This window comes from Athene noctua, chromosome 2, assembly GCF_965140245.1.
Source record: "Athene noctua chromosome 2, bAthNoc1.hap1.1, whole genome shotgun sequence".
NCBI classification, from domain to species: domain Eukaryota; kingdom Metazoa; phylum Chordata; class Aves; order Strigiformes; family Strigidae; genus Athene; species Athene noctua.
Window position 1 is genome coordinate 40,564,397 of NC_134038.1, and position 24,553 is coordinate 40,588,949.

Consider the following 24,553-nt stretch of genomic DNA (forward strand, 5'->3'; position numbering starts at 1 on the left):
ACATATTAGAAAATCTTTGTTTTGTATGTAATTAAAGTAGGAATACCTGTAAATAAATGTTATTTGTAACATAAATGCTTTTCAAAATCAGAGAAATATTTTGGTAAATTTAGTATTAAAATAATTAATCCTGCTATTTATATACACTGAAATATGTTATCTGTGTGATCTTCAATGACGATATATTGCCAATTATGGCAAAAGTGAGTTACACCCTGTGTAGTTATGAAGTTAGGTTTTTGACTATGAACTGGGACACCTGTTAATTATACCATCCTCAGGGATTCATCTGTAAGGTCTCAAGTCACCTGGGGTCTCAAGTGACAGAAAGTGGGGCATATAAGGCTTTTTTTTGGACATTTGGAAGACAGTAGTTCAGCACAGACACTCAGCTTTGCTTCCCACTGTGAGCCTTGCTCATAACCTTCTACCCAGTGCTTAAGATGATTCAAAATTTACAGGCTGTTTATACTAGTTTGGTTTTGATGCTTACTTTTTGCTAGTGCCTTTGCCTCGTTAGCAGAAGCAGTTAAAAAATTGTTTGCAGTCCTCTCTCTGAGTCCTGTATACTTTTGTTGTCTTGGAATGCAAGCTCTTTTGAGAGTCAACTGAGACAGAAGATTGAAAAAGACACAATTATTTAGTGTAGAATGAAGTCAAGAAATTCTCTAGGGTAAATAAATTGTAAGTATCTGTTTTGTCACCTTTGTGATCATAAGCTTAAGAGGACAGTCAAATAAGTTAAAAGGTGCCATACTGAAAGAAAATAAAAATAATTTATTCTTCTCTGGAATCCATAATTTAAGCTGAACTTGCTCATTGTGCTCCAGAACAGAACTAGGACCCACTGAGGCATTGCACATTTATCCAAACAAGAAGACATTTAAAATAGAAGTTTGTAGGGTTTTTTTGGTTTGTTTTTTAATGTGTCTAGCAGATGGAGTCAGTGCTGCAAAAAGTGAAAGTGGGGATACTGATTATGCTTAGAAAGATTAAGGAGTGTTTTTAAAATTTCAGTTTTTAAAGTTACTGTGTCTTAATCGAAACAACATCTGTTCAAAAGCTGCAATTTTGAAATATTTACCTAATGAATACACCAATTCTTTAGTGAAAGAGGGAAAGAAAATTTAAGTAGTAATTTCTTTTTTTCCCCTCAAATTCATCAAATTTCCTGTTTGTTTATAGCAATTTACTGTTCACAGTTAAACATGGTTTGCTAGCTGTATTCTTCTGTGTTGTATGTAAGTTTCATCAGTTGAGGGCTTGACTTTATTACTGCTCTGAATTTAATGTTTTCTTAGCTGTTGAGGACCTTCTGGAGGAGATGAATGAAGCTGCAGAGCCAGGTATATATTTTGTAATTGTGATCTTAAACTGGTTTGAAATATATGCATTTTGAAATCCAATGTTAAAAAATATTATATACTTTTTATACTTTCTCTTATAGATGAAGTTATTGAAGATACTGATAAAGAGCTGTCAGGTATGTGGTTTGATAGTTTGTGAAATAAAACATTTTTTTCTTCCATTTTTTATTTGTTAATATAATTTAAAAAAAAAAAAAAAACAACAAACAAAACAAAACAAAAATTGAAGCAGAGAAATGTGCTGTATAAAATCATAGAATAGCTTGGCTTTAAAGATCATCTGGTCCAACCCCTGTACCTTCCACTAGATTAGGTTGCTCAAAGCCTCATCCAACCTGACTTTGAACACTTTCAGGGATGAGGCATCCACAGCTTCTCTGGGCAACCTGTGCCAGTGTCTTACCTCCCTCCCAGTGAAGAACTGCTTCCATATATCCAAGGGCTGCTCTCAAGCTCTTCATCCCTCAGTCTGTACTGATACTGGAGTTTGTCCTGACCCATGTGCAGGACCTTACATTTGGCCTTGTTGAACTTCATGACATCTTATGAAGCTTCAATTTGAGGAATGGATTATGTTAATGTCTTACTTTTCTAGTAAAAAAGATTAAGTTGTAAATATTTGTTTCTTGTGCTGGTGTCAGGGAATTTTAAATGACTACTGGTTCAAATGTAATTTGAAGACTTGCTCTGAGAAGGTAAAAATATATAATCAAGCAAGATTTTTTTTCCAGTCATGGCATGAGCACAGTGTGTAGGATTTGGTGCTATTTTTATTTAGGTTTTTCATTTGAAAAATGTGTTCTAATATAATTAAATGGGAAAACAAGCATTATTGTTTTACACAAATAACAATTGTAACCAAAATTACTTTTGGGGGGTGTAATAGCAATGGAAGTCAGTAACAAAGAGGAGCTAAACTTTTGGACATGAAATACATTCAGTACCTTTTTTCTACTCTGAAGTTAACCTAGTTGGTTGTTCTGCAGTTTGTCTTCCTTTTTGTTTGATACTAACTTGATTGTGTGGCTGGCGGGGAATAAAAACAAATTTGTGAACATACAGCGTGTAACTTTTCAACGCTTTCTTTGTTACAGTAGAAAGTAATCATACAGAAGATGTTGTGGCCACTGAACCAGAGCAATCAGGTTTGTATATTATCTTTTGCATAAGTTTAGTACTTAAAAATAACAATCAAAAATGAGACTGATAAATATCATAGAATAGAATTGTATACTGAAAAACAAACAAACAAACAAAAACACCAACATTTGTAACTTTTCTGCAGCTTTTTTCTTACAAGGACAAAAAACTGTGTCGTTGGATACTTGATGTTTTAATGACAATATTTTAGTAGCTTACAGAGCACTCTTCAGTTTAGAAGCTGAGAGTGCTCCCAGTTCAGAAAAACTTACAGCAATAAAAATGGCCATATTAGGTCATGGGAAGCTAGTCAGTAGTATATACTCAAGAGAGTGAGTATATGTAAAAAGAAAGAAAAAAAAGTGGAATGTCTCCCCAGCTTTGAGTATTTTATCAATGGTCTTCCCGAGTCAGAGAATTTATTTCCCTCTCTTCGATTCTTTTTACCGTCTGCAGCCAGCATCCTGGCTATTCTCATGTTTTTTTTCTGGTGAGTCTGACTCCCTCCCTGTACATACCTCCCTATTCATGCAACCTTCAGTCTATTAGCAGTAATAGCACTTTGTCACATGTGACATGTCTAATTTAAAATACATATGAAATTAAAAAGAACTGAATTTTGAAGTAAAATATTTCACGATTACAGCTGAGAACATAGTAAGTATATGAATGTTTTCTAAGCCCATGCTGTAGTAGCATGTGAAACTGTGGGAGATTTGTGCTTCGGATAGTACAGTTTCAGAATTTTTAAGTATCATTTTTGAAACTATGCAATCCTGTAGTTTACTTATTGGCCTACTAAAGTACTAATATTTCCCCTGGAAAAATTCAGCGGAGGAAAATTTGCATCCTACTTCTGGAAAAGTAGTATTACAGCGCACTGTTGATAGGTCACTCATTTGAGCATAAGGGAAAAATAGGCACCTTTTTGTAAATGTTTAGAGAACTTTCCAGTTTGAATTGTTTCTACAATTTTGACTTGCATAAATTCCTGTTCAAGATGAAGATTATTCAAATTATGATTTAGTGGGTAAGTTAATCTTAAGTGTTTGGGTTTTTTCCAAAAAAAAAGAAGCTGTAGTTACATGGAAAGTTTGCAAACAAATTACTTTGTGAAGAGCAGTGAAGGGATATCTTTATTGTCATTTAAAGTTGCTTCCTGTTTTTGAAGAAATAGTTTTTATCTTGTATTGGATAAATGGTAGTAATAATTACTGGGTTATATGGAAGTAGTCCAAATAAAACTGTAAGCAGTTTTAATTTACAACTCTGATTTTAATTATTTGAGACAGACCTAGAAAATTTTGCTCTTAAGGGAAATGTAAAATTTCAGGGCTCAAACTATATGCATACTTCCTTTCTAGAGTGGTGATACTGTCACTTCTCTGTGTATCAGTGAGATCTATTGTAGTCTGACTCTGGGGCACTCTTTGGGCACTGGTCTGGAAACAGGACTATTTTGTCATGCCATCACGTTTTTCTTGACATAACTGATTTTAAGAGCACTTCCAGCTCTTCCATCTGTTACCTGACAGTAGTCAACACAGAGTTTACCAAAACCATTTTTACAGTACCTAGAAATGGATTGTAAATTTGAAGATTGCATATTGTTACATTTAATCTGGTTTTTGGAGTTAATTGTTACAAGTGGCTAGTTTGTTCTTTGTAACAAAGTAGTTGCATTGAGTGAAACACTGAGTTGTATCTCCGGGCAGTAAACCACAGAACCTGCAATTCAGGAGCCTGGAGAGCTGTATTTTTGTTTTGTTTTCATTAACCTGAACATCTTTGGGGGTTAGTTAATCTTTACAATATGCAGAAGCTCTTATGTGGTGTGGTGCCCAGGTAGTTCTGTGGGGTTTTGTTTTTCCATGCAGGAAAGGAAACTTGCTTCTTGGGCATACCAAAAGCAGCCAGAGAAGTGAAAAAACATGGGAGATCTTTGTGATTGCCCAGTACAGATTGGAGGCATGGTTTAGTTCATGTTTTAATTTACATGTTTAACCTTAACTGAGGTGGTTTGAAATACATCAATACATAACTGTTGTCTGTGACATCTTTCTGACCTGTTTATCATAACAGCCGCATAGTGTGTTGAAATGTTTGAAGCCACAGGTGTTCATTAATAGATGTCTTATCTAAAAATGTTTTGTTTCATAATGAATATGAATTATTTTTAACCAAAGCTTGTAATCAAAGTAGGAAAAGCAATAGTTACCTTTGACAGCATAGGCAGGAAGTTCAGCTAAGGTAGTGTTCAGTTGAATTGTTGTGCTTTAAGTTGGAACTGCAGAACAAGAAAAGCTGTTTTCTCTCAGAAAATGTAGCTGCTTAGAGTTAAAATAACAAAAAGTCCCTTACAGGACTACGGCAAAATTTCAACAGTAGATAATTCCACCGCACAGTGTCAGTTGTATTGATATGAGGATATTGAGATGTTCTCTTGATTTACATATGCTATTTTAAAGCCAAATTCAGAATCCAAGTACCAACTTGAAATCCTTTGGTTTTGTGGACCATATTTCTCTTGCTTTTTGTTCTGTATTTAATGTCTCTGTCTTGCAGGAGTAAATTAATTTCCTACCTTCACCAAAAAAAAAGAATCTTGTGTATTGTACGGTTGTGGATGGTGTTCCAAATATTTTGTTTAGAATCATAGAATCATTTAGGAAAAGACATCATCCAGTCCAACTGTAAAACCAACACTGCCAAGTCCAACACTAAAACATGTCCCTAAGCATGTCTAATATCTTTTTAATACCTCCAGGGATGGTGACTCAACCACTTTCCTGGGCACCCTGTTCCAGTTCTTGACAACCCTTTTGGTGCAGAAATTTTTCCTAATATCCAACCTAAACCTCCCCTGGTACAGCTTGAGGCTGTTTCCTCTTGTCTTGTCATTTGCCATGTGAGAATAAGAGACTAACACCCACCCTGCTAGAACCTCTTCTCAGGTAGTTGTAGAGAGCGTTAAGGTCTCCCCTCAGCCTCCTTTTCTCCAGGCTAAACAACCCCAGCTCCCTCAGCTGCTCCTCATAAGACTTGTGCTCTAGACCCTTCACCAGCTTCGTTGCCGTTCTCTAGACATGCTCCAGCACCTCAGTGTCTGTCTTGTGGTGAGGGGTAGTGAACACAGGTGAGGTCTCACCAATGCCAAGTACAAAGGGACAATCACTTCTTTAAATGCAGCTGGACTTTCAAATAAGATGGTGGAATTGAACCTAGTTGTTCAGTCTCAATTTACTGCGATATGAAGAGAGTTCTTACTATTTTTAAGCACTGTTAGAATAAAACAAGTTATTTTTTATTGAAATAGTATTTATTTTTGATCTTTTCAAAAGGTTTTTTAGATTTATTGTTTTAACTTCAGTTGTTTTCAAAACTAGTGGAACACACTTCTTAAATCATGAGATTAGGGTATGTTAGATGATGGCTTGTTAGCTCTATTCAGGTATATCTTGTGGAAATAGTAGCAGCACTGGAAGGAGTGAATATTTTCTTTTTTGCTTCATGGGGAAAAAAGTGAGAGAATCCATCAGAACCTGTTACTTGTGTGCTTAATAACTGAACAAATAGAAGTGGCACCATGTATATGATTTTTCCTTTAGGAAGTAGAAAAGGAAAATAAATTGATCAGCACAAAATCTACAACAGTGTACTCAAGAACCTTCAGTAATTTGTGTAGTTATGCAGAAACCACTTTGGAGGCAGAAGAACTATTGTTTATCAGTTTTTGTAAAAAGCTGATTGTGTCAGCACCTGAAGTAGAATTTGTCTCTGGAAACTGAGAAAAGAAATGGGACATAAATAGACTACTGACCAGGAATAAACATTTTATTACTGTTAAATTACCATTTTTTTCCTTCTATTAAGCACTATTAAGTATTTTTACCTGCCTTTTTTGGATGTGAAAATTTCAGTATGAAGGCAACACTATTCTCACATTTTCCCAGGATTTTATGTAATTTGTGATGGAGGATTCAGTATGGGAGTTTTCTGTCGTCAGAAGTCTTTTCTCCTTTGTTTGTGCAATTTCATTTCATCAGTCATTCAAAGCTAGTATTTCCTTTTATTTCAGCAATAATAATATTAAAGTTCATTGTACTAGAGACTCGAGAACTCTATTCTGAATGAAGAATACCGATGTGTTCTCATGTGCACTCTTTACAAATATAAAAGATTTATCTGTGTAATAAACATAACTTCAGGTAGTGTAAAAGATACTCAGAAATGTCACTATAGAGTCCTTATTCTCAGGTAGTATAAATTCATGCAACTTCATTTAAAGCATGATATTGGTTTGTAATAAGGTTAGGAGTGGTTGTTTGACTTTTATTTGAAACATAGGAACTTACTTGTTTTGGAAAGAAAACAAGAGATAGTTCAGAGGATTAATTTAGTTGTCAGGAACGTTCTCATACAACCAGTGAAGAAATCAGGTGTCGGATTTTAATATGCTGGAGTGCAAGTCAAAAGTTTTTTGCTGCCTTAAGGGCATATCACAAAACAAATAACAGTAGGCAACTGCATCTTTAGGTATCGGTATGTACTGTTTTCCAATTCTCCACATTTATTTCTAAAACTATTACCAATGTTACTTTCTAGCAGTAACTTATTTTAACTACAGTTGTAGGCTGTGTTTTTGTAAACTAATGCACTTGAGTGGTATAATAGGCCAGCTTGAAATATTACTGATGTAGGATGTTTGGCTAATCCTGTTTTACACTGATATATAAATTGCAGTGTTTGTGGTTGAGTGATGCTTGTTAGAGACATATTTTAAGGGCGACATTACAGGTTTTTGGGATACATTTACTCTTTGTATTTGGATTTTGATCCCTCTTGTATATGGTCAGATTTAAAATATTTAAGGGTTGTTTCCCCTTCCCTCCCTTTCATCTTGTATCCTTGATGTTTTTATAACCCCACATTTATTTTACCAACTGCTGAAATTCCTTATGTGTAGAGAGGTTTCCACTTCACAACTTTGACCCTTCCTGACTCCCTGGCTCCTCTTTTCCAATTGTATGTGTCCTTGACTTTTTTTTTTTTTTCAAAAAAAAAAAGATAAATTTGTTTTAATGTATTTGTGACATGGCCTAGATTTCCTTTACAAGGTAAATGAAGTGCCATATGATGAGAAAAAAAGTGCTGCCTAGATAAATATTTAAAAGTTTACATTTCCCATCTTATACAGCAACTTTGTGTATATTCACTATGATAGCTCCTAGAAATTATAGCTTTCTCAAATTAACTAGTGTTATACAAAGTTGCATATTTTTTAGCATTTAAAATTTTTTTTGGTTTTGTTTTATTTTAGAGTAAGTTGTGTTTTGGTTGGTCCTTTAATATAGATTTCCCCTTATTTTTTCAGATACTTAGAGCTTCAAAAGAAAAGTCCCTACATCAGGAGGACCAGCCCTAACCATACGCTACAAAAGGGGAGCAGATGCTTGTAATAGATCTTATGATGTAATTACCAAGCAGTTCAGGGTTTGGGGAACAAACACTAAAATATTGTAAATGGGTTGTAGCCAACTGTCATTTTAGTAAGCTTTTTTAACACTTGGATGTTTAATTTACATTCCTGTCTGATTTTTTTTTTTTCTTGGTCAAGTTTAGTGAATTCATTATTTTTCTTCTGTGTTTGTGACAGAGTTGCAACTTTGAGCTGCATTTCATATGTGCTGTTCAAGCAATTGTTAATCTATTTATAACGTAGCAGCAAGTACATTTTTTCAGATTTTAATATATATCTTTTGTTGTGGATTCATACAGTATGTACAGAGCAGTTTGGTCAAATGAAACATAATATTATGAATTTTTAAATGTTTTATAACTGCTGATATAGCATACAACCTAATTGCATTTTATCGAAAACACTAATCAGGCACACACTATGCTGTGAAGTTTGACGTATATCTCTTTGCACTGATGTTATGTCAACAGTTACACTACATAAATTTCAGGTGATTTTAAAAATAATCTAACAAGATACAAAATGTATGTTTAATTCATATTAATAAAAGGGCAGATTACTAAATTACTTTTTTCAGAAACCCTTTATGTGTAAATCAGAACGTATTTTTTATGCACATTAGGGTTTTTTTAAAGCAAAAATGCCTAGAAACTATGTAATAGCCTGGCAGGAAGTCAGCGTAGATTGCAGCAAAGCTGAGTTGCCAGAATCAGGTAGAGCTCAGTAGAATTCTTCTGCTTTGCCTACCAATATAATGAGCTCGAAGCTGGGTTTAGTAAGCTTTCTATTAAGTGAATTATTTAAAATAAGTCAAATTTGCATAAATCCTTGACTTGTAAATTTTATTTTCAATTTTATTTTATTTTTAAAAGAAACCCAAACTTTGTAAATTCAACCTTAAGAAAAAAAGGATATAAAAATATAAGACCTGTGATCATAAACGCTCTTGTAAATGGTACGTCTGAAATTTAGACTTTGAGTGATTTAGAATTTTAGTATAACAGGTGTACTTTTTACCTGTTCTGTGCTGCTGTTCCACAATTATGAAGACATATTTTATTCTTCAGAATTTTGCGCGTGTTCCTTTTTGGCTCAGGAATAATTTCTGTGATTTTAGGAAATTGCCAAGCCTAATATGGGAGCTTAGAAGAAATACAATAAGATAAATTTTTAAGAAGAAAAATCAATTTGGTAACCCTAACAGTGGTTACCTTTTGTTTGACAGGGAGATTTTAAATTTCTGTGACACTGTTTTGAAGTCAGGTTTTTAGTTGCTTACATTTATAGTGAAAAGGGCATCATATGTGCTTGCCTTTTTTTGTTTGGGATTTCAGTAAGACTCCATGTAAGTGAGTGTTACATCTGATCAACAAACACAGATGTCCCAAAGTGATTTCTTCAGACTTTTCAGGAAAGCAATAATATTCTTAGACTGTGATGCAGTTTGGGATGGGGTGTACTAGTAAAATTACCTGTGATTGTGAACTGCAGAGCAATAATTTTTACAAAGCCATATTTTATGAGGAAGCTTGGGAATGATTTTAGAGTGGTGAATGGAGGACTTTTTATATAACAGTGGCAGCCTATTCCTAGAATTGTGGGACTGTGAGAGTGTATTATGCTGTGATCAAATTTTAAGTATTTTGTACCTGGGTATGTGATTTTTATGTGCTTCATGTTTACAGAAATATGCCAAGCTGAGCAAGGTCAAGCAGACTATTAAAGAAAAATGTATATTTAATCTGTTTTAATGTTTGGCTGCAATAAAACACAGAAGAATATCTTTGTCTTTCTAGTGTCGTTATTTCCCAATTGTGGTAGATATTAACTATAGGGATGAATATTTCTCTCAGCCACTAATTAACGTTATTATTTTTCAAAGTAATAATTTTAAATGTTTAAAAATATATTTGAAAGTATTTACAAAGAGGAAGAAGTCTAGCAAGTAGGAGTAATTTTTATTTCTGGATGGTATTATGTGAAGGAAATGAGCATTACACTAAGGTCTGCGCCTTCTATAGTTGTGTATTATAGAATTGGAGTATTGTGTAATTGGAATATTAGCTATTCTGCAATCAATTTGGCCTGAATTTTGCCTATGATACATAATTTCTATTTGTAATATAAAATGGATGAGATATGATTCTAACAAACGTGAAGCAAGTATGATATTTACCTTTCACAGAGAAATAGTCTAGTTTATGGTCTGTAGTTTAAATCAGAAATCTAACAAGGTTATTGTGTCTGTACCGTTCTCTCTTTGAAAATAAAAATCCTCCTTGACCTTTCAGTTTTCAAACACCACCAAATTTTTATGATGTTATATTGCTGAATAAAGAACTGTAGTTTTAGAAAAAGTCAAAAAGATTACATCTTTCTTTGTATTTTCACATTGCTGTGTTACTTCTTGCTAACTCTGCGATTCTGTGAAATCTTGGGTTCAGTTGGTTTTTTTGGAAATCACAGGAAGAAATACCAGTAAGGAAAGCAAAAATTAAATAAGACTGAGATACTAAAGTTTTATGTTATTACTGAAAATTTACTACAATTTTAAGTGACTTTTTCACATTCTGAATAATTCAAAAGGTGCAATATCAATGGCACCTCTTTCTAAGAAGTAAAGAAAATGGATAAGATTGGATATAGGAAAGATACTGAAAAATGTCATGTTTTTACTGAATATCATTGTGTAATTTTATGTGTTTCAAAAATTATATATATGTAAAAAGCAAATTGTATTGTACATTTATAGTGTTGATTGGGATTTATGTTTAATCTACAAGGTTTGAAACAAATTTTTAGTTGTGATTTGGGTCATTGTCACATGCATTCACAAATATTTACACAGATTGTAATATGAAAAATTATTTTTTTCTTTATAGTAGAAACCTTCTTGTGCATACCTGGTGCATATGTTACACGGTGATAGCCTTCCTAGCCTGTAGAGATAGATCAAACCAGTCTTGTCTGTGATTTTGATCTAGATTTGTTTTGCTGGAAATAGAGAAATTGAGTAAAGGATGGGAGTGGTTTGAAGAGCTAACACTTTTTTGTTTGTTTGTTTGAGCTACAATTGGTTTAAGTTGATGACAAAATAGTCTCAAGATTTACGATCGTATCCTTGTCTTTGAGACAGGACATTTTTAAACCTTTGTCAGGAATAGCTTAATTAAAACCCATTTGTACCATCAAAGTAATCTAGGGATCGGTGTGGAGAGAACAAAGCATTATATTCTGAATATGATGCTGAAGTGAATTCTTAGTTAAGTATGGTGAGAGCGGAGAGAAAAAAAGATCTTCAGAGCTAACAAGATCAAGTTGTGATGAATTTCAAAAGCAGCTACCTAGAAGGGGAAGCTGGAGTATTTAAAGATCATTGGAGAGGCTGTGGTGAAATCACTGGCAGCTAATTTAGCAGAATACAGGTTGCAACAAGTCTGAGAGAGTTATAGAATGGATCCTAGTGCATTAATGTTTATAGAGATCTGTAGGTTATATGTTGCATGAGCCTCAGTAATAAAAGTGAATCTGGACAAGAATAGGAGATAGGAACAGGCTTTAGAGTGATGAGTTCATACCTTGCTCTTCCTGTGATGGAAAAGAAGTTGCAGAAATGAACATGAATGTTCAAGATGTGTGGAAGGTGATCACTGAGTGACCTAGAGCGAGTTAAGAGAGGTCATGTGAGATTATTAGTGTTGCTGGTAAGGTAAAAGGTAAAAGGAAAATGAATGGCTAAATAACATACTGTGTCATGGTTCACTCTCCTGTAATGAGTTGTTCATGTGCTGTGAGTTGGTGAAAATAATAGAAATATGACTATATCAACTATTCTGTGTCTCACCTGGAATTATGTTACTGCTCTTTTTAAAATACAGTATTTCTGATGACATACAGATGGACTGTTTTATTTGTTGTGTGGTATGTCCAAAAAAGTAACAACAAAAAAGCTAGTATTTTAACAAGTATTGGACACCACTTTCATTAATATATTGTTATGGTAATAATATTCCTTGTCCAAGCTATCCCATAGTATGTAACTGTTTCTATCAATCTTTTTTGTCATTTCATTCAATTTAAGAGACAATCTTTTTTTTATTACATAATTGAAGAGGTGAATGACTTTCAATGTGACCATATTTATTTAATTTACCATACCATAATCAAGTTAATACTCATTCTGCCTTGTGCTGAATATAAAAGTCAACAGTTGTCAGCTTGTAGTAACGGGTGAAATTAGAATGTGAAATGGTTTGATTTCATGTGTGTGCATAACCCAGTTTCTTCATGAAAAGAGATGGTTTTCAACATTTTTACATGGTGTATTTCATTCACAATATAATACTTCTGAGCAGTCAGTTTAAAAAACTGTGAAGATTGAGTATTCTGACAAGATGTCTCTAACTGACTTGGAAATTAAAGAAAATGTTTTTTCTATATGTAAAGATACCTCAGAATCAAAGAGTGTATGTTAGAGAAGAATATAACTGACTAAAAAGCTAACTGACCTCTCTTTTAGTATTCTCTATTAGGTTTATGGGGAGGAAATATTGGAAGTTTATTGGAGTGAAACTGTAAACAGAATGATAATATTAGAATTGTGAGATAAGATTCTTTAAATGTTGCAGAGTAAGCCAAAACCAAAAAGTGTTTAGAGAGGAGAAAAAGAGAGGACAAGTCTGCCTCCATATATATCACCTTCATGATACATACATACATACATGCTTTTGGTACAGTATATAGTCTGTGTTTACCTACAGATTGTCTTGTGCTTAGTTAACATTTACCTGTGTATTCAGATGTTTTCAAAAAACCTGGGTTAAATTATTTTAAAAGTTGAAGTAAGACAAAAGCTTCCAAGTGCCCAAGTCACTTCTGAAAATGAGACCTAGGTTCCCAATTGACTTTCATGGTTTTTACATTTTAATGAAAAATATATATATTAAGCTAGTGTTCCCAAGAGTTTTTAATTAGAGAACAATATTTTTTTTCTTCCAAAAATAGCTGTCACTGTGTGTGTTACCAAAATCTACTGGGAAAAATTTATGTGACAGAAGCAATAATCAATACTTGAAGAATCTGCAGAGAAAGACCCTTTATGTAACTATATAGTTCAGACAGTAGTCTGTGGTTACTTTAAAAAGTAAAAATAAAACAAAAAGTTCTGTTAGCCCAATTATATTTTGAGTGTAAGCTGTAATTTTCTTGTATCTCTTTTTATCATAAACTGTTAACAAAAAGTTTATTTCAATTAAATTATATTTTTAATATTTTAGGGAAAAGTGAAAAAACAACTGAACAAGACAAAACAGAAAAAGGTAAGTCTGAAAGTAACATTCTGTTCTGAAATTCAGAAACATGCTTTCTGAGACAACTGGTTTAAATCAGACTAAATAGTAATGAAGCTTAGCTCCTGTACAGCTTATTTAGATAAACTGGAGTTGAATAAACATCCAGAGTTTATGTGTTTTTGTAAGTAAACACACAGTCGTTTCCCAAGCTGACATCAACATGTTCCCCTCTTACATGGTCACAGGCTGCTGTTAAAAACTTCTGCTGTTTCAGGAGTAAAATGTTCAGTGTTGTACTCCTGGTTTAGGACTCCAGAGGTCACAGCTTCACCAGGCTCCTCCAGCATCTGTGGATGAGAGGCGACCTGGGCTGCCTGGCCTCAAGTGCTGAGTTCAGCACTGCCTGTTGGGCTAAACTCAGGGAGACAGGTGACTAAAATCCACCCTTGTCAGCCCCGTGTTTATGCAGTAAGGGTTTCTGTCTGGCTCAGTTTAGGTAGGAACATGCAGAGTCAGGTTTGGTGGAAAAGCAGTGAGGTTTTGCTAAGAGCACTCTTGAATGTTCACCCTGCCATGACATTGGTGCTGCCCTGTGCATTCCCTGTCACTGCATGAACCTTGCACAACCTCCCTCCCTCCCCAACATCCTTGGGATCAAGGTTTGTATCTGACCCTGGTACAGCACTACAGCTGGCAGGACACAGAAACCTCAGGGATTGTGCCTGCATTCTTTTCACGTAGATATGGCCTACAGACTAGTGCCTGCCTAAGTATCTCCAGGATTACTAGATGGAGGAAAAGGGATTCAGTGATTCTGCTGGTGTCTACTGCTTCTTTTTCATTCTCTGTTTTCATTTTCCTATGTGGCTCTTATTTCATACTTGAGTACTTAGCAATGCTACTTTTTAAATCTTTTTGTAAGGTTTATTGGGTTTGGTTTCGTATATTTCTATTTTAAATATCAGTTACTAGGACAGGCAAACTAAACATTTAAGTATTAACTATGTTAAATGTAAGTATTACATTTTAAAAATAAATACACCATTAGCCAGTTTACTTGGAAAGCAAGTCAATTATATCCATACTTTCATTTCTAAAAGGATAGATTTGGCAGGAATTAGCTTACTGCACTGGGCTTGCATACTTAATAGTAGAAAAAAACACCATTGTGTGCTGGTTTTATTGACCTGTTAGAATAGTAGAATAACATGACATACAGTAGCCATTCAGTATGAGTAAACAGCATTCATATGTAAAAATACTAGCTTTGTACGAAAATGAAGATGGAAGGATTTACTACTATGCAACTTGTAAGAGAACTTTTATGACTTGAAAGTATGACAGGAACCACTTTGCTTTTGCACTTTAAGTGCTGTGTGGTTTTGTTTCTTCTTAAATACTGAGCAACTAAATAAATCCTTCTGCTGACTCCTGCTGTTGCACATTACAGGACTTCTGTAAGCTGGAAAAAGGGCAGATTTTGTTTTCCAGGTTAAATTGATAACATTTTGCATCCTACAGGGGAAAAAACCCTGCATTTTTTATGTAATTTGTTTATAGCTAAATGGCTTGTGTGATTTTCATACAAGTTGAATTTTGTTGAATTATTTAAGTTTTCAGAGTTTGAGCTGTTTTAAGTTTTCACTTTCAAGAAAATGTCTAGCTACAGATACTGTAGTCATTAGAAAGTGGTTTAAAGTACTGTTGAATTTATTTTAAATTACCCTAATAAGATGCAGCAATAAATCAATGAGAAATGTATTTAAAAAAAAAAAAATACTGTACTGTGACTCTCTAGTATATGTAGAAAACTCAAGAGATCTAAGGAGTTTGGAATTTGAACTTGGCTTGGATTTAGGGATTTCTTGTGATTCTGACAGTGCACAGGGATGTTTGTGCCAGTCTGCATTTGTTTTTAGGTATTTGGACATATAAGCTCCGAAAGGCCTATTTACAGCTTTCAGTGGATGTTACAATATTAACGTGTTTCACTGCTGTAGTTTTCACAGTACTTTATTAGCAAAATGTCTTACAAATTCTGTAAATTTTAGTTTTTAATAGTATTTCATCAAGTTTATTAAAAGTCTCGCTGAAACTTCTATATTCACACAAACTTCTCTGGAAACCCCTCTAAAGAAACAAAAACTAAACTAATTTGTAGTGTACTATTACTTCAGGTTTTCTTTATTATATTTGAGAAGGATTGTTTGTCTTCTTCATAAGAATGTGATCAGACCTTATATTTAAACAAGTAATTTAAATGGGATGGGTATTTCAAGTGAATCTGAGAAATAACTCTTTTAAAGTGTTTTACAGGTATTACCATCCAGGGCATATATACAACATCTGTAAGACATCTTTTCTTATGTGGTGGTTTTAGTTGTTTTTGATCGCATAAGCTAACAAAAAATAATTTAAGTAGCTTAATCTTTCTACTTTGACTTATATTGGCATATATTGAATATTCCTTTAGATTGGTGAAGAACGGATTTAAAAACTGGAACAATCATTTTCTGCAATGAATGTGTTTCTTTTATAAACTGAACATCAGTGTGGGTAATTACAATAATAATTTTCACTTTTCAAAACTGATAAAACATGAAATTGGAAGTGAATGCCATTTAGTTGGAGCATTCAGTTGTGTCACAGCAGGGACAGAGGTATACATAAGCCAGGGTTAGGACAAATCTCATTCCACAAGTGGTCGTGCAAGTGTCATTCTGATAGCAGGGTCAACATTAACCTCAGTTCACTCCAAGTATTTACCTTTGGACAGTATAAATAGGACTCCACAGTAGAGATCTAAGCTGTATAATCTGTGGAGGCTAAAGTGCTATTCTTCTGGCTAAACGTTAGGTTTTTGCTGTAGGATGAGATGAGTTGTCCCCTAAACTCCATTAAGAACCTTAACCAGAGCTCCACTGGCTGTAGAAAGAGCTTGCATGCTTAGCTCACCTCCAGAATTGTCAGCTCAAAGTAGGTAGGCTGACTTCAACCCTTGCCAGCTCTGCTTTTAAGGGTATACATACTACCTATTGATTTACTTACATATTTAATTGCAGCCTGCATTAAAGATGAGCTGTGGGCAGAATGACCAATGCTGTACTTCACAGAAGTGTAGTTCTCCATCCAAAACTGCTGCATAACACCATGCTGAACTATTCATAGGACATTAGAATATTTGTGTGTATTTTTGTACAGAAAGTCAGTGAAGAAATTTATTTCTGGTACAAGGATTGCTTGATTCTAGCCTTTGAATGAAGCCAGAAGACTTCATAATGAAACAGAGGTGAACGATGGAAATATATGCCAAAATTAAAATTATAACTCTGCAGTTGTTTCTTACGATCAACATCTAACCAACCAACAGTAATTTCACACAGAAAACCCTATAGAATACTTTTTACTGCAAGGGAAATTGTTCTGGAATAACTGCAGCTAAAGATTTATTATAGTCATTAGATTCCACAGCTTTATTAGTCCCTAAAATGCCTCAGTTTTTATTGTCTGATTTCTTCCTCAGATAAGTTTATTATAGAGGTTTTGCTGTTCTACCAGTACAGTTTAAAAAGATCTTTTAATTATTGTAGTGCTACTGGCTTTAAATTGTCTATATGTAGTTATTTGTTTTTATACCTTCTAAGTTATCATTTATAGAAGCCCATTAAACAAGTGGATCACTTACGCTATCTGTATGTCACCTAATGAGTTTCCCAAACAACAGGACAATGACAGGAGTTTTTCATCATCATCAAATTCTCATTCAAGCTCCCTATGAGTGGCAGCACAATTTCAAAAACTAATCTGGGTAATGATATGGGCTGAGTAAGAGAAGGGAGGACAATTAATTGAGCAGATTTTGAATACCAGGTAAAAGTAGTTGGTCTACTAATATAATATATGTATGTTTTTCAGCCCATAACTGAAACTTTGACTGGGAAGGTCAGTGTCTTTGAGGGAGGGGGCAGGGGGAATTAGTAAAACAGAAGGTCACAAAATTAATTGGAAAATTTCATCAGACCATGATCGTTGGTATCTGCTTATCACTGTCTTTTAAGGCACCCATCCACAAGTTGCCAAGAACATTATTACTGAATTTGTATCACAGCAGGAATAGGAGAGTGTTAAGAAAACAAAGCCTGTGACTCCCCTGGAAACTGCTTCCTTAGATTTTGAGTTTAAGATGGAGAACTGGCAGAAGGAGTCTTTGCTGCAAGTAACTGTGAGACTGCATCACATGAGGAGATTTTTATTTCAGTTTAGGTTTAGCGATGGCACCCCCCACTTGTCTATTTTTGTCAAGGTGGGAGAGATAAAAGGAGACATCATTATGTAGTTATAACATGTACAGTTATATAGGTATAGCTTTCCTTGAAGACTTTATTTAAAACTTAAATAAAACTGATCTGCTAGTAGTAAGCACAGTATACAGTCAGTGCAGCAGGATTGTTCCAGTGAAGTTTTGAGTTCAGAAACTGGGGACCATGGACCATGTGTCCTCAAAGTGGCTGTGAAGACCATCATTTGTATTGAATCCTTATGACTTACGGAGTAATTAATTAAAGGCCAGAGTCCTAGCTGCCTGCTGTTTTGCATGCCAGTAGTAGCAGAGGCAAGATAGAGGAAGCCACCAGGAATGCTCCCTTAACATTATAATGACAACAGGAATAATTAAATAAATCTAATGACAAGAACTAAATCCCACTTATGAGAGGGTTTGTTAAATAGGAAGCGGTGTCCTTCTAGCCTCATGTTCTCTCCCCACACCATCTCTCAGATTGTGACATTTTTGTCTTAACATTTCTGAGGCAATAGAAATTTCATTAGAAGGCATACTTAACAAGAAATATTCATGCTAATAGTGTAATATGGACTTTCATAATCACAGAGGAGGCTACTGCCCCTCTTTATTGACTACAAATCCTACAGCATTAGTTTCTAAACATTAAATCAAGATGGTTTAGCCTATGTGGAAGGCACCCTTTCTCCCAGACTTCCATGTTAGACCAAGTGGGATGTCAGTCATCTCTGTCAATGCACAGGATAGGTTCAAGGTGCCAGCTCCAGTGCAGCAGGTAAGCCTGCCCTCCTACTCCACCACTTTTCCTAGGCTCTGAATATAAGAAAGGGAGCAGAGGACTTAGGAAAAGGAATAGTTAATACTAAGAGCAAAAGGTGGAGGAAGAGGAGAAAAGCGCAGCAAGAACAGGTGGAAAACTGCTTTAACTAGTCCCAGTTGAGATTTCTTCCTGGCCACAGTGGCACATCAGCTAACAAGCTCAACAGTGGTGTCCTTCTTTCTGACATGTCTGTTGTGCCAGAATAAAGTCACAGAATTATAGAATACTGGCTCACAATTTTTTACAAGGCGCGGGAGTGAGACATGATTTGTGTTAAGTGTATGAAAGTGCATACTGGTTTTTAGAAATAAACATTAATTGTTCTGGGATTTTTAATAGCAGTGTGATATTATCTCCCACTTACTTTGCTCAGGAAAAAACTGTACATGTATCCTTTGAGTGGAGGCTTGGAGTATATGACCAAGGATAGAATAATTCTTGCTATGTGTTGTGCTAAGAATAACTCATTCTTTAAATGATCTTTTCAGAAAACAACTAGTTGAAGTCTTTACAGTGTAGACAATATCAGAGACCCACTTAAAAGTAACTTGCTATGTGTTAAAATGCCAAGTGCATGGTGTATCTTTCAGATTAAAAAAAAAGTGTATTATGAAAAATAATTAAGATAGTATTCAATATTTTTGTCCAGTTCTGGCTAATGAAGTATTAACTGGTTTGGATATCAAGCTGATGTCTAATCAGTCAAGCCAGCAGTGTTTGCTCTTTTAGGAGAACGAGGTTTTTCTTAACATGGCTAATTGTTTTGTATTTCACATGAAAATGTGAATGGAGAACTGACTCTTTCCCACACACACCCCCACACCTCTTCTGTGGAGGTCAGAGAGGATTCATTTACTGTATTACAGAAGTATTATTACTAGTTATTTCTGATATAATATTTCTGCCAGTTCTGTATTGCTTTGGACTTATGGTCAGATGTAATCAATTTTTTGCCATGTACGAGCCATTTCCATACTTTTTTTCCTTGTTATTCATGTAATTGCTTTGGATGCACTTAGCGCATTAACATAATTGGCTTACTTGGCATTTTACACCAATTTTAAGCCTTGTGCTCTGCTCAGTTACACAGGACCATACAGACATTTGATCATTTGAGGACATTTGACTAGAAATTCTAGAAGAGTTTAATTCCTTGACTGTTATTTCTTTAGGCAGCTTTTTGCATGAAAAGTTGTAAAGTATCAAGAAATTACATTTGTGTTATAAGTCTATGAATAAAATCAACATAGAAGTTGCAAAGTTATTTGCCTGATGCTATTTATCTGGACAGTTGCTTAAGAGAAAAAGATCTGTTTCAGGTGAAGATTTACAGAACTTAATTTTTTTAATTTATTAACCTTTTGTTTTTACAGAAAGAGCTAGTAGCAGCACCGATAATTGAGATTGCTTTCTATCACAAGGCACTGTTTATAATCACTTATAGCTTTTTCTGAAATTATACCACTGAGATTAAATTTTGCATTGGAAAAATTCCTTTTGGAAATGCCTTTTGAAAAATTGGTTTGGGAAACTTTCAAGGAAAAGATTCAGTAGCTTCACTTTGCACTGATTTCTTTGAATTTTTTTAATTTTTTTTTTTCCCCAGCGTTTGCATGAAAAAAAGCTTTTATTGCAAACTTAGTGTATGTTGTTTTCCTCTTCAAGAGCTTGTAGTATTGATGGCTACAAAGTATTAGTTCACACATGCACATGCTGGCTAGTAATCAGTGGGGAGACTTTGCCCACCAAATTTCATTATCCGTCCCCTGCCCAGTCTCTGTTTGCTGCTGTATCTCCACTCATCTGAAAGCAGATGGCGTATTCTGGTCTAGATCTTTGAACCTGAGCAGTTTTTCCCCTGATACTATTCCTTTGCAATTCTGAAACTTTCTGCGAGATCAGGTCCTGGAAAAAAGCAATGAACCGTTTCCCGAGTCTTTCAGTGTTCATACTGGCTTCCCAAAAGCCTTCATGAGTAAGAAGCATTATCAGTGAGTGAGGAGAACAGCCTGGACAAGTCTTGGTTCTAGATGAAGACGTGCATGTGGCTGTATGTGCTGGTGGGGTGTCCAAACTGTATTATATACAGTGGTCATCTATACATTCAATGGCAGCCTTGCTTTGTGCTGAACTCACTTTTTAGGCTTCACTGATGGTAGTGACTAGATTTCTGAAGATTACAGCAGGATTTAGGTAACTATATGGAGAAACTTAAATTGCCTTTACTTTAAGCTGTCAGTGCATTGATGACATTCTCAAGTGATGACTAAATGAATAAACTTTTAGCTAGAAAGTGAAGAGCATCAGGTACTACTGCTGAGCCAAGTAGTTGTATTGCTTATTGCTCAGGCTGTGACAATTTGCAGGTACTTAACACAGAGCTACATCATGTGTAGAAAAGGTGATATGTTTCTCAGAGGCATACTTGTGCTCTGTCGGCACCATTTGGTATGGGGCATATGTAATTATGTGACGGCAGAGAGGTTTTGTCACTTGAGTCACTCTCATGACTGCGTATAGCCCTAATCATTTCCTGAACTATGCAGCAGAGATGGAGAGTAGCAGTAGAGTATCTAGATGGTCAATAACAGGGACAAGGGAGTTTAGGGGAAAAGACCCTTAAAGAACGGCATGAGCAACAAGTGTGTGGAAGAAGACAGATATCTAAGAACAGGTTGGGGATAAGTAAGGAGAGCTGGACCAAGGAACAGACTGTGAGCAAGTACAGAAATGAAAGGGAGGAAAAGTGGTAGAGCATTAAGGTTGAGAAGGGGAGAGGTTGGAGAAAAGGATAACAGGAGGAGGAAAGAGAAAGGAAATGAACAGAATGGTTGAGTAGAAGATACAGAACATAAAAGCATGATTGTTAGACAAATGAGATAATCTACAACTGATCCATTTATTTTTTGAACTTCAGTATTCTGTTGCTGGCATTGGGCTAGGAGCAATCTCAGTCACAGTGATGACTGGCACAGCGAGCTTCTGGGGGAATTTCTTTAATTAACAAATGAGAGAATGGAATTTCCCTGTGTAATTATAGTCTTAGCACTAAAGCGCATTAATATATAGCAGTATATTATGGAAATTATAGAAAATAAGACTAGGTGGGACCCTGAAGCTTACTTCATCTATTCTGTTGACCAAAGGCCTTATCAACTGTGTGCATTGTTCCTGGCAGTTGCCTGTACAACCTGTTCTCACAAATTTCCAGTAATTAGAATTCCACAGCTACCTTCAGCAACCTCTTCTACTGTGCTTGCTCAGAGATATTAGTTCCAGATGTTCAAGCCAAATTTTCTACTGTAGAAACTTTAAGCCTTTTTTCCCTTGTCCTTGTTCCTCTATCCTCTATGGTGACAGAGAAACATAATTTATTATTTTCATCTCTGTAGCTACTTTTTACAGAATTGTATGTATCCCTCTTCCAGTGGCAAACTCTACTACTACCTTTTTCTCCTTTTTCTTGCTTATTCAGATGTAAATGCCTCCTCCCCCAACAATTAAAGACAAAATATTTTTACAACCTTGTTCAGAACTATGTGATTCAATCACCTTTGATCATTTGGTTACTTTTCCTTGTTTTTCACGATGCACTTGTGGTCTGAAGAGTATCTAGAATTGCATTCATTATTTTTCAAAAGGTATTTGTCCTTTGTAGAAAAAGACTGCCTTTGCTTTTGATGATGACAAGATGCCTTTCAACATAAAAACAAAACTATGCCTGGTATTTTAGTTTTCATATGTATAAATAGGTATATTAAATATCTATTTCATCATCTTTCATTGGATGACATTGCAGGCTGTTAAGTTTACTGCATGTTTAATACCATTTAATACAATACCACTTGCAAAATATTTCCTTTTTTTTTTTCTTTTCCTCTCTTCTGTATCTTAATACAGAAGTGAGATATGAGATTGCTTATCAGCACTGACCATTGTTTATTCTCCAGCAGAAAGAATTAGCATGCTTTCTTATAAGATTTCTTCTGAGTTTGCTGCTTTGACAGTGGAAACTTTTCTGAGGGAGTCTTCAGCAATCCTATGACAGAAATCCTAGATAAAAACCCTAACCTTCCATCCAAGGTCATTATTGAAAATCCTCAGTATTATTCTTGCAAGACCATAGTATGATATATAAAAGAATTATTATCATTTTAATGCTTAACCAGATTTAGACTATAAATCACCCTAGCAGCTGCATGATTGTGCATTACTTTAGCTACATGGTGAAATCTGTAAGTCAATGAAGAAAAATTACATGTTTTTTTCCTTTGAAAACAGATAAGTTACCTTCTTTATAACATTGAATTTAATATATTGGGTCACATCTGTTAAAAGATTATTACACTAGAAGGAGGCAATGGATAATTTATTAAAATACTGCTGCAGGGACATAGCAGGCTATCTGGTTAATACAGAGGAATTCTTGATGGTTACACTGAAAGCTCCCTGGTGAATCCTTTAACATAGGAGTAGAACGGAAGATGAAAATGATTGCTCATTATATAATGTTTACTGTGTTATATTGGTGCCTAGAAGCTGAATAATATTTATGTTAACAGCTCCTTTCCAGCTTTTCATATTGATCTCCTGCTGGTCTAGAGCTGATGTACAATCATACTGTAAATGGGAAGATAATACTTTTTTGTAATGGGGGTTGGGAAAAGGGTTCTTCCAAACATCACCAAAGTCACATACAATGGGAAAGATGTCATATCTTTGTGCCACGGAACTTGTAAGATTTTCATTCACTTCTGAGCTGTTTCTGTCTCATCTTCTTGTAAAATCAAAGGAATTGCGGAAGCAGTGTCCCACAGGCAGTAAGAGTTTCTTGGTGGGTAGGAAAGCTTCTCTTCTTTGCCTCAAAGGAGCCTTGCTGTTGCCATGCTTACTGAGTTTGAGAAGGGTCAAATGACTGAATGTCTTTCTGTGAATACTGAAAGTTAGAAAGCTGACAAATAATTGTCCTCTCTTAACTGAATACAGTTTCTGTGTTCTTAGACAGATTTTCATACATGCTGTAGAACTTGGAACTGACATTTTAGTTGTATTTTACATAATTTATTGTACATACAGCCTCCTGCTTAGAGAACAGGAACAAACCAAGTGTTTGGTGGTGTTGTCCAGCTGGAAGCTCACCAGATTGTGTACCCAGAGGAACTCACATACCTCAGTTTTCCTGCTAACAACAAATGACAGTTTCACATAGCAGCTGTGAGCACAACCATCCTAAAACATCTTCAGGGACATTTGATTTTATTGGCTCCTTAGGCTGATCCTTTTGAGTTCATCCACACCTATTGTTGAGCAAGCCGGGCCTTAGAAATAACAATGGTTTCTTGAAAAACTGAGCAGACATATTTTTTTAGAGAAAACAAAACAGAACAAAACAACCCAAAAACTGAAACAACCACAAAACCCAACAAACCTTTTGCATGTTATGGATTGTTCTTTTCAGACCCAGGGACGTTATGTCAGAAACCTCGCACCATACCTGTTAGTCACTGTGGACTCAAGGTCTGGGGTAGAGGGGTACTTGTTTTCATGATGTGAGCTGGTTCTCTAAGTTTTGCTGGATTCAAGGGATATGAACACTTGGAACAGGGCCGGTGATGTGTTTCTTAATTGTTGTCATCTCTAACTGCATGAAAATGCAGTAAAGACATTGCTTGCCTATGAAATGGATAGTATTGAAGTAAGACAGAGCAGGACTAGAATTGGCCAGAGACTGAAATGCATTTCTACTATGTTATCTATGGGCGATGAACAAAAGACATGAAATCTGTATTACTGTATTAAAAAAAAAAAAAAACAAAAAACAAAAAAAAACACATCTCATTGATCAGTTCAATTCTATAACTACATTCCATAAGTGCATAATTGTGTGCTTGAGTATAAATGCTTAATTTCAAGTCACGGGGTACAGTGAAAACCTGAAGTGTTTAGGGGAGCAAACCCAATCTATTTAAGTATGCTATTTGGTGGTTTATCCTGAAAAATAAGTAAATTCCTGTATATCAGACAGTTTTTTCTTTCTTAACTTCTTGGTAGCAAATGCCTTGGAAAATTATTCTTCTTGGAAAATAGTCACTTCTATTATAAAAAGGATCAACAGGGATATTATAATCCTAATGCACTGCTTCTTTAGTACCTTTC

General features: G+C 35.0%; 1 protein-coding gene across 7 annotated transcripts in view; it reads left to right on the plus strand.

The window, feature by feature from the left end:
- The window catches only part of ASPH (aspartate beta-hydroxylase), a 117,443-nt gene that overhangs the window by 49,394 nt on the left and 43,496 nt on the right, over positions 1-24,553 (plus strand). For 6 of the 7 annotated variants that reach the window (XM_074898905.1, XM_074898902.1, XM_074898908.1 and 3 more), the window contains 4 exons: positions 1,302-1,346; positions 1,448-1,483; positions 2,462-2,512; positions 13,263-13,304. In XM_074898905.1, coding sequence (XP_074755006.1) covers positions 1,302-1,346; positions 1,448-1,483; positions 2,462-2,512; positions 13,263-13,304 — 174 coding nt within the window. The remainder of the gene's footprint in view (positions 1-1,301; positions 1,347-1,447; positions 1,484-2,461; positions 2,513-13,262; positions 13,305-24,553) is intronic. The other variant, XM_074898903.1, reaches the window with a different exon arrangement.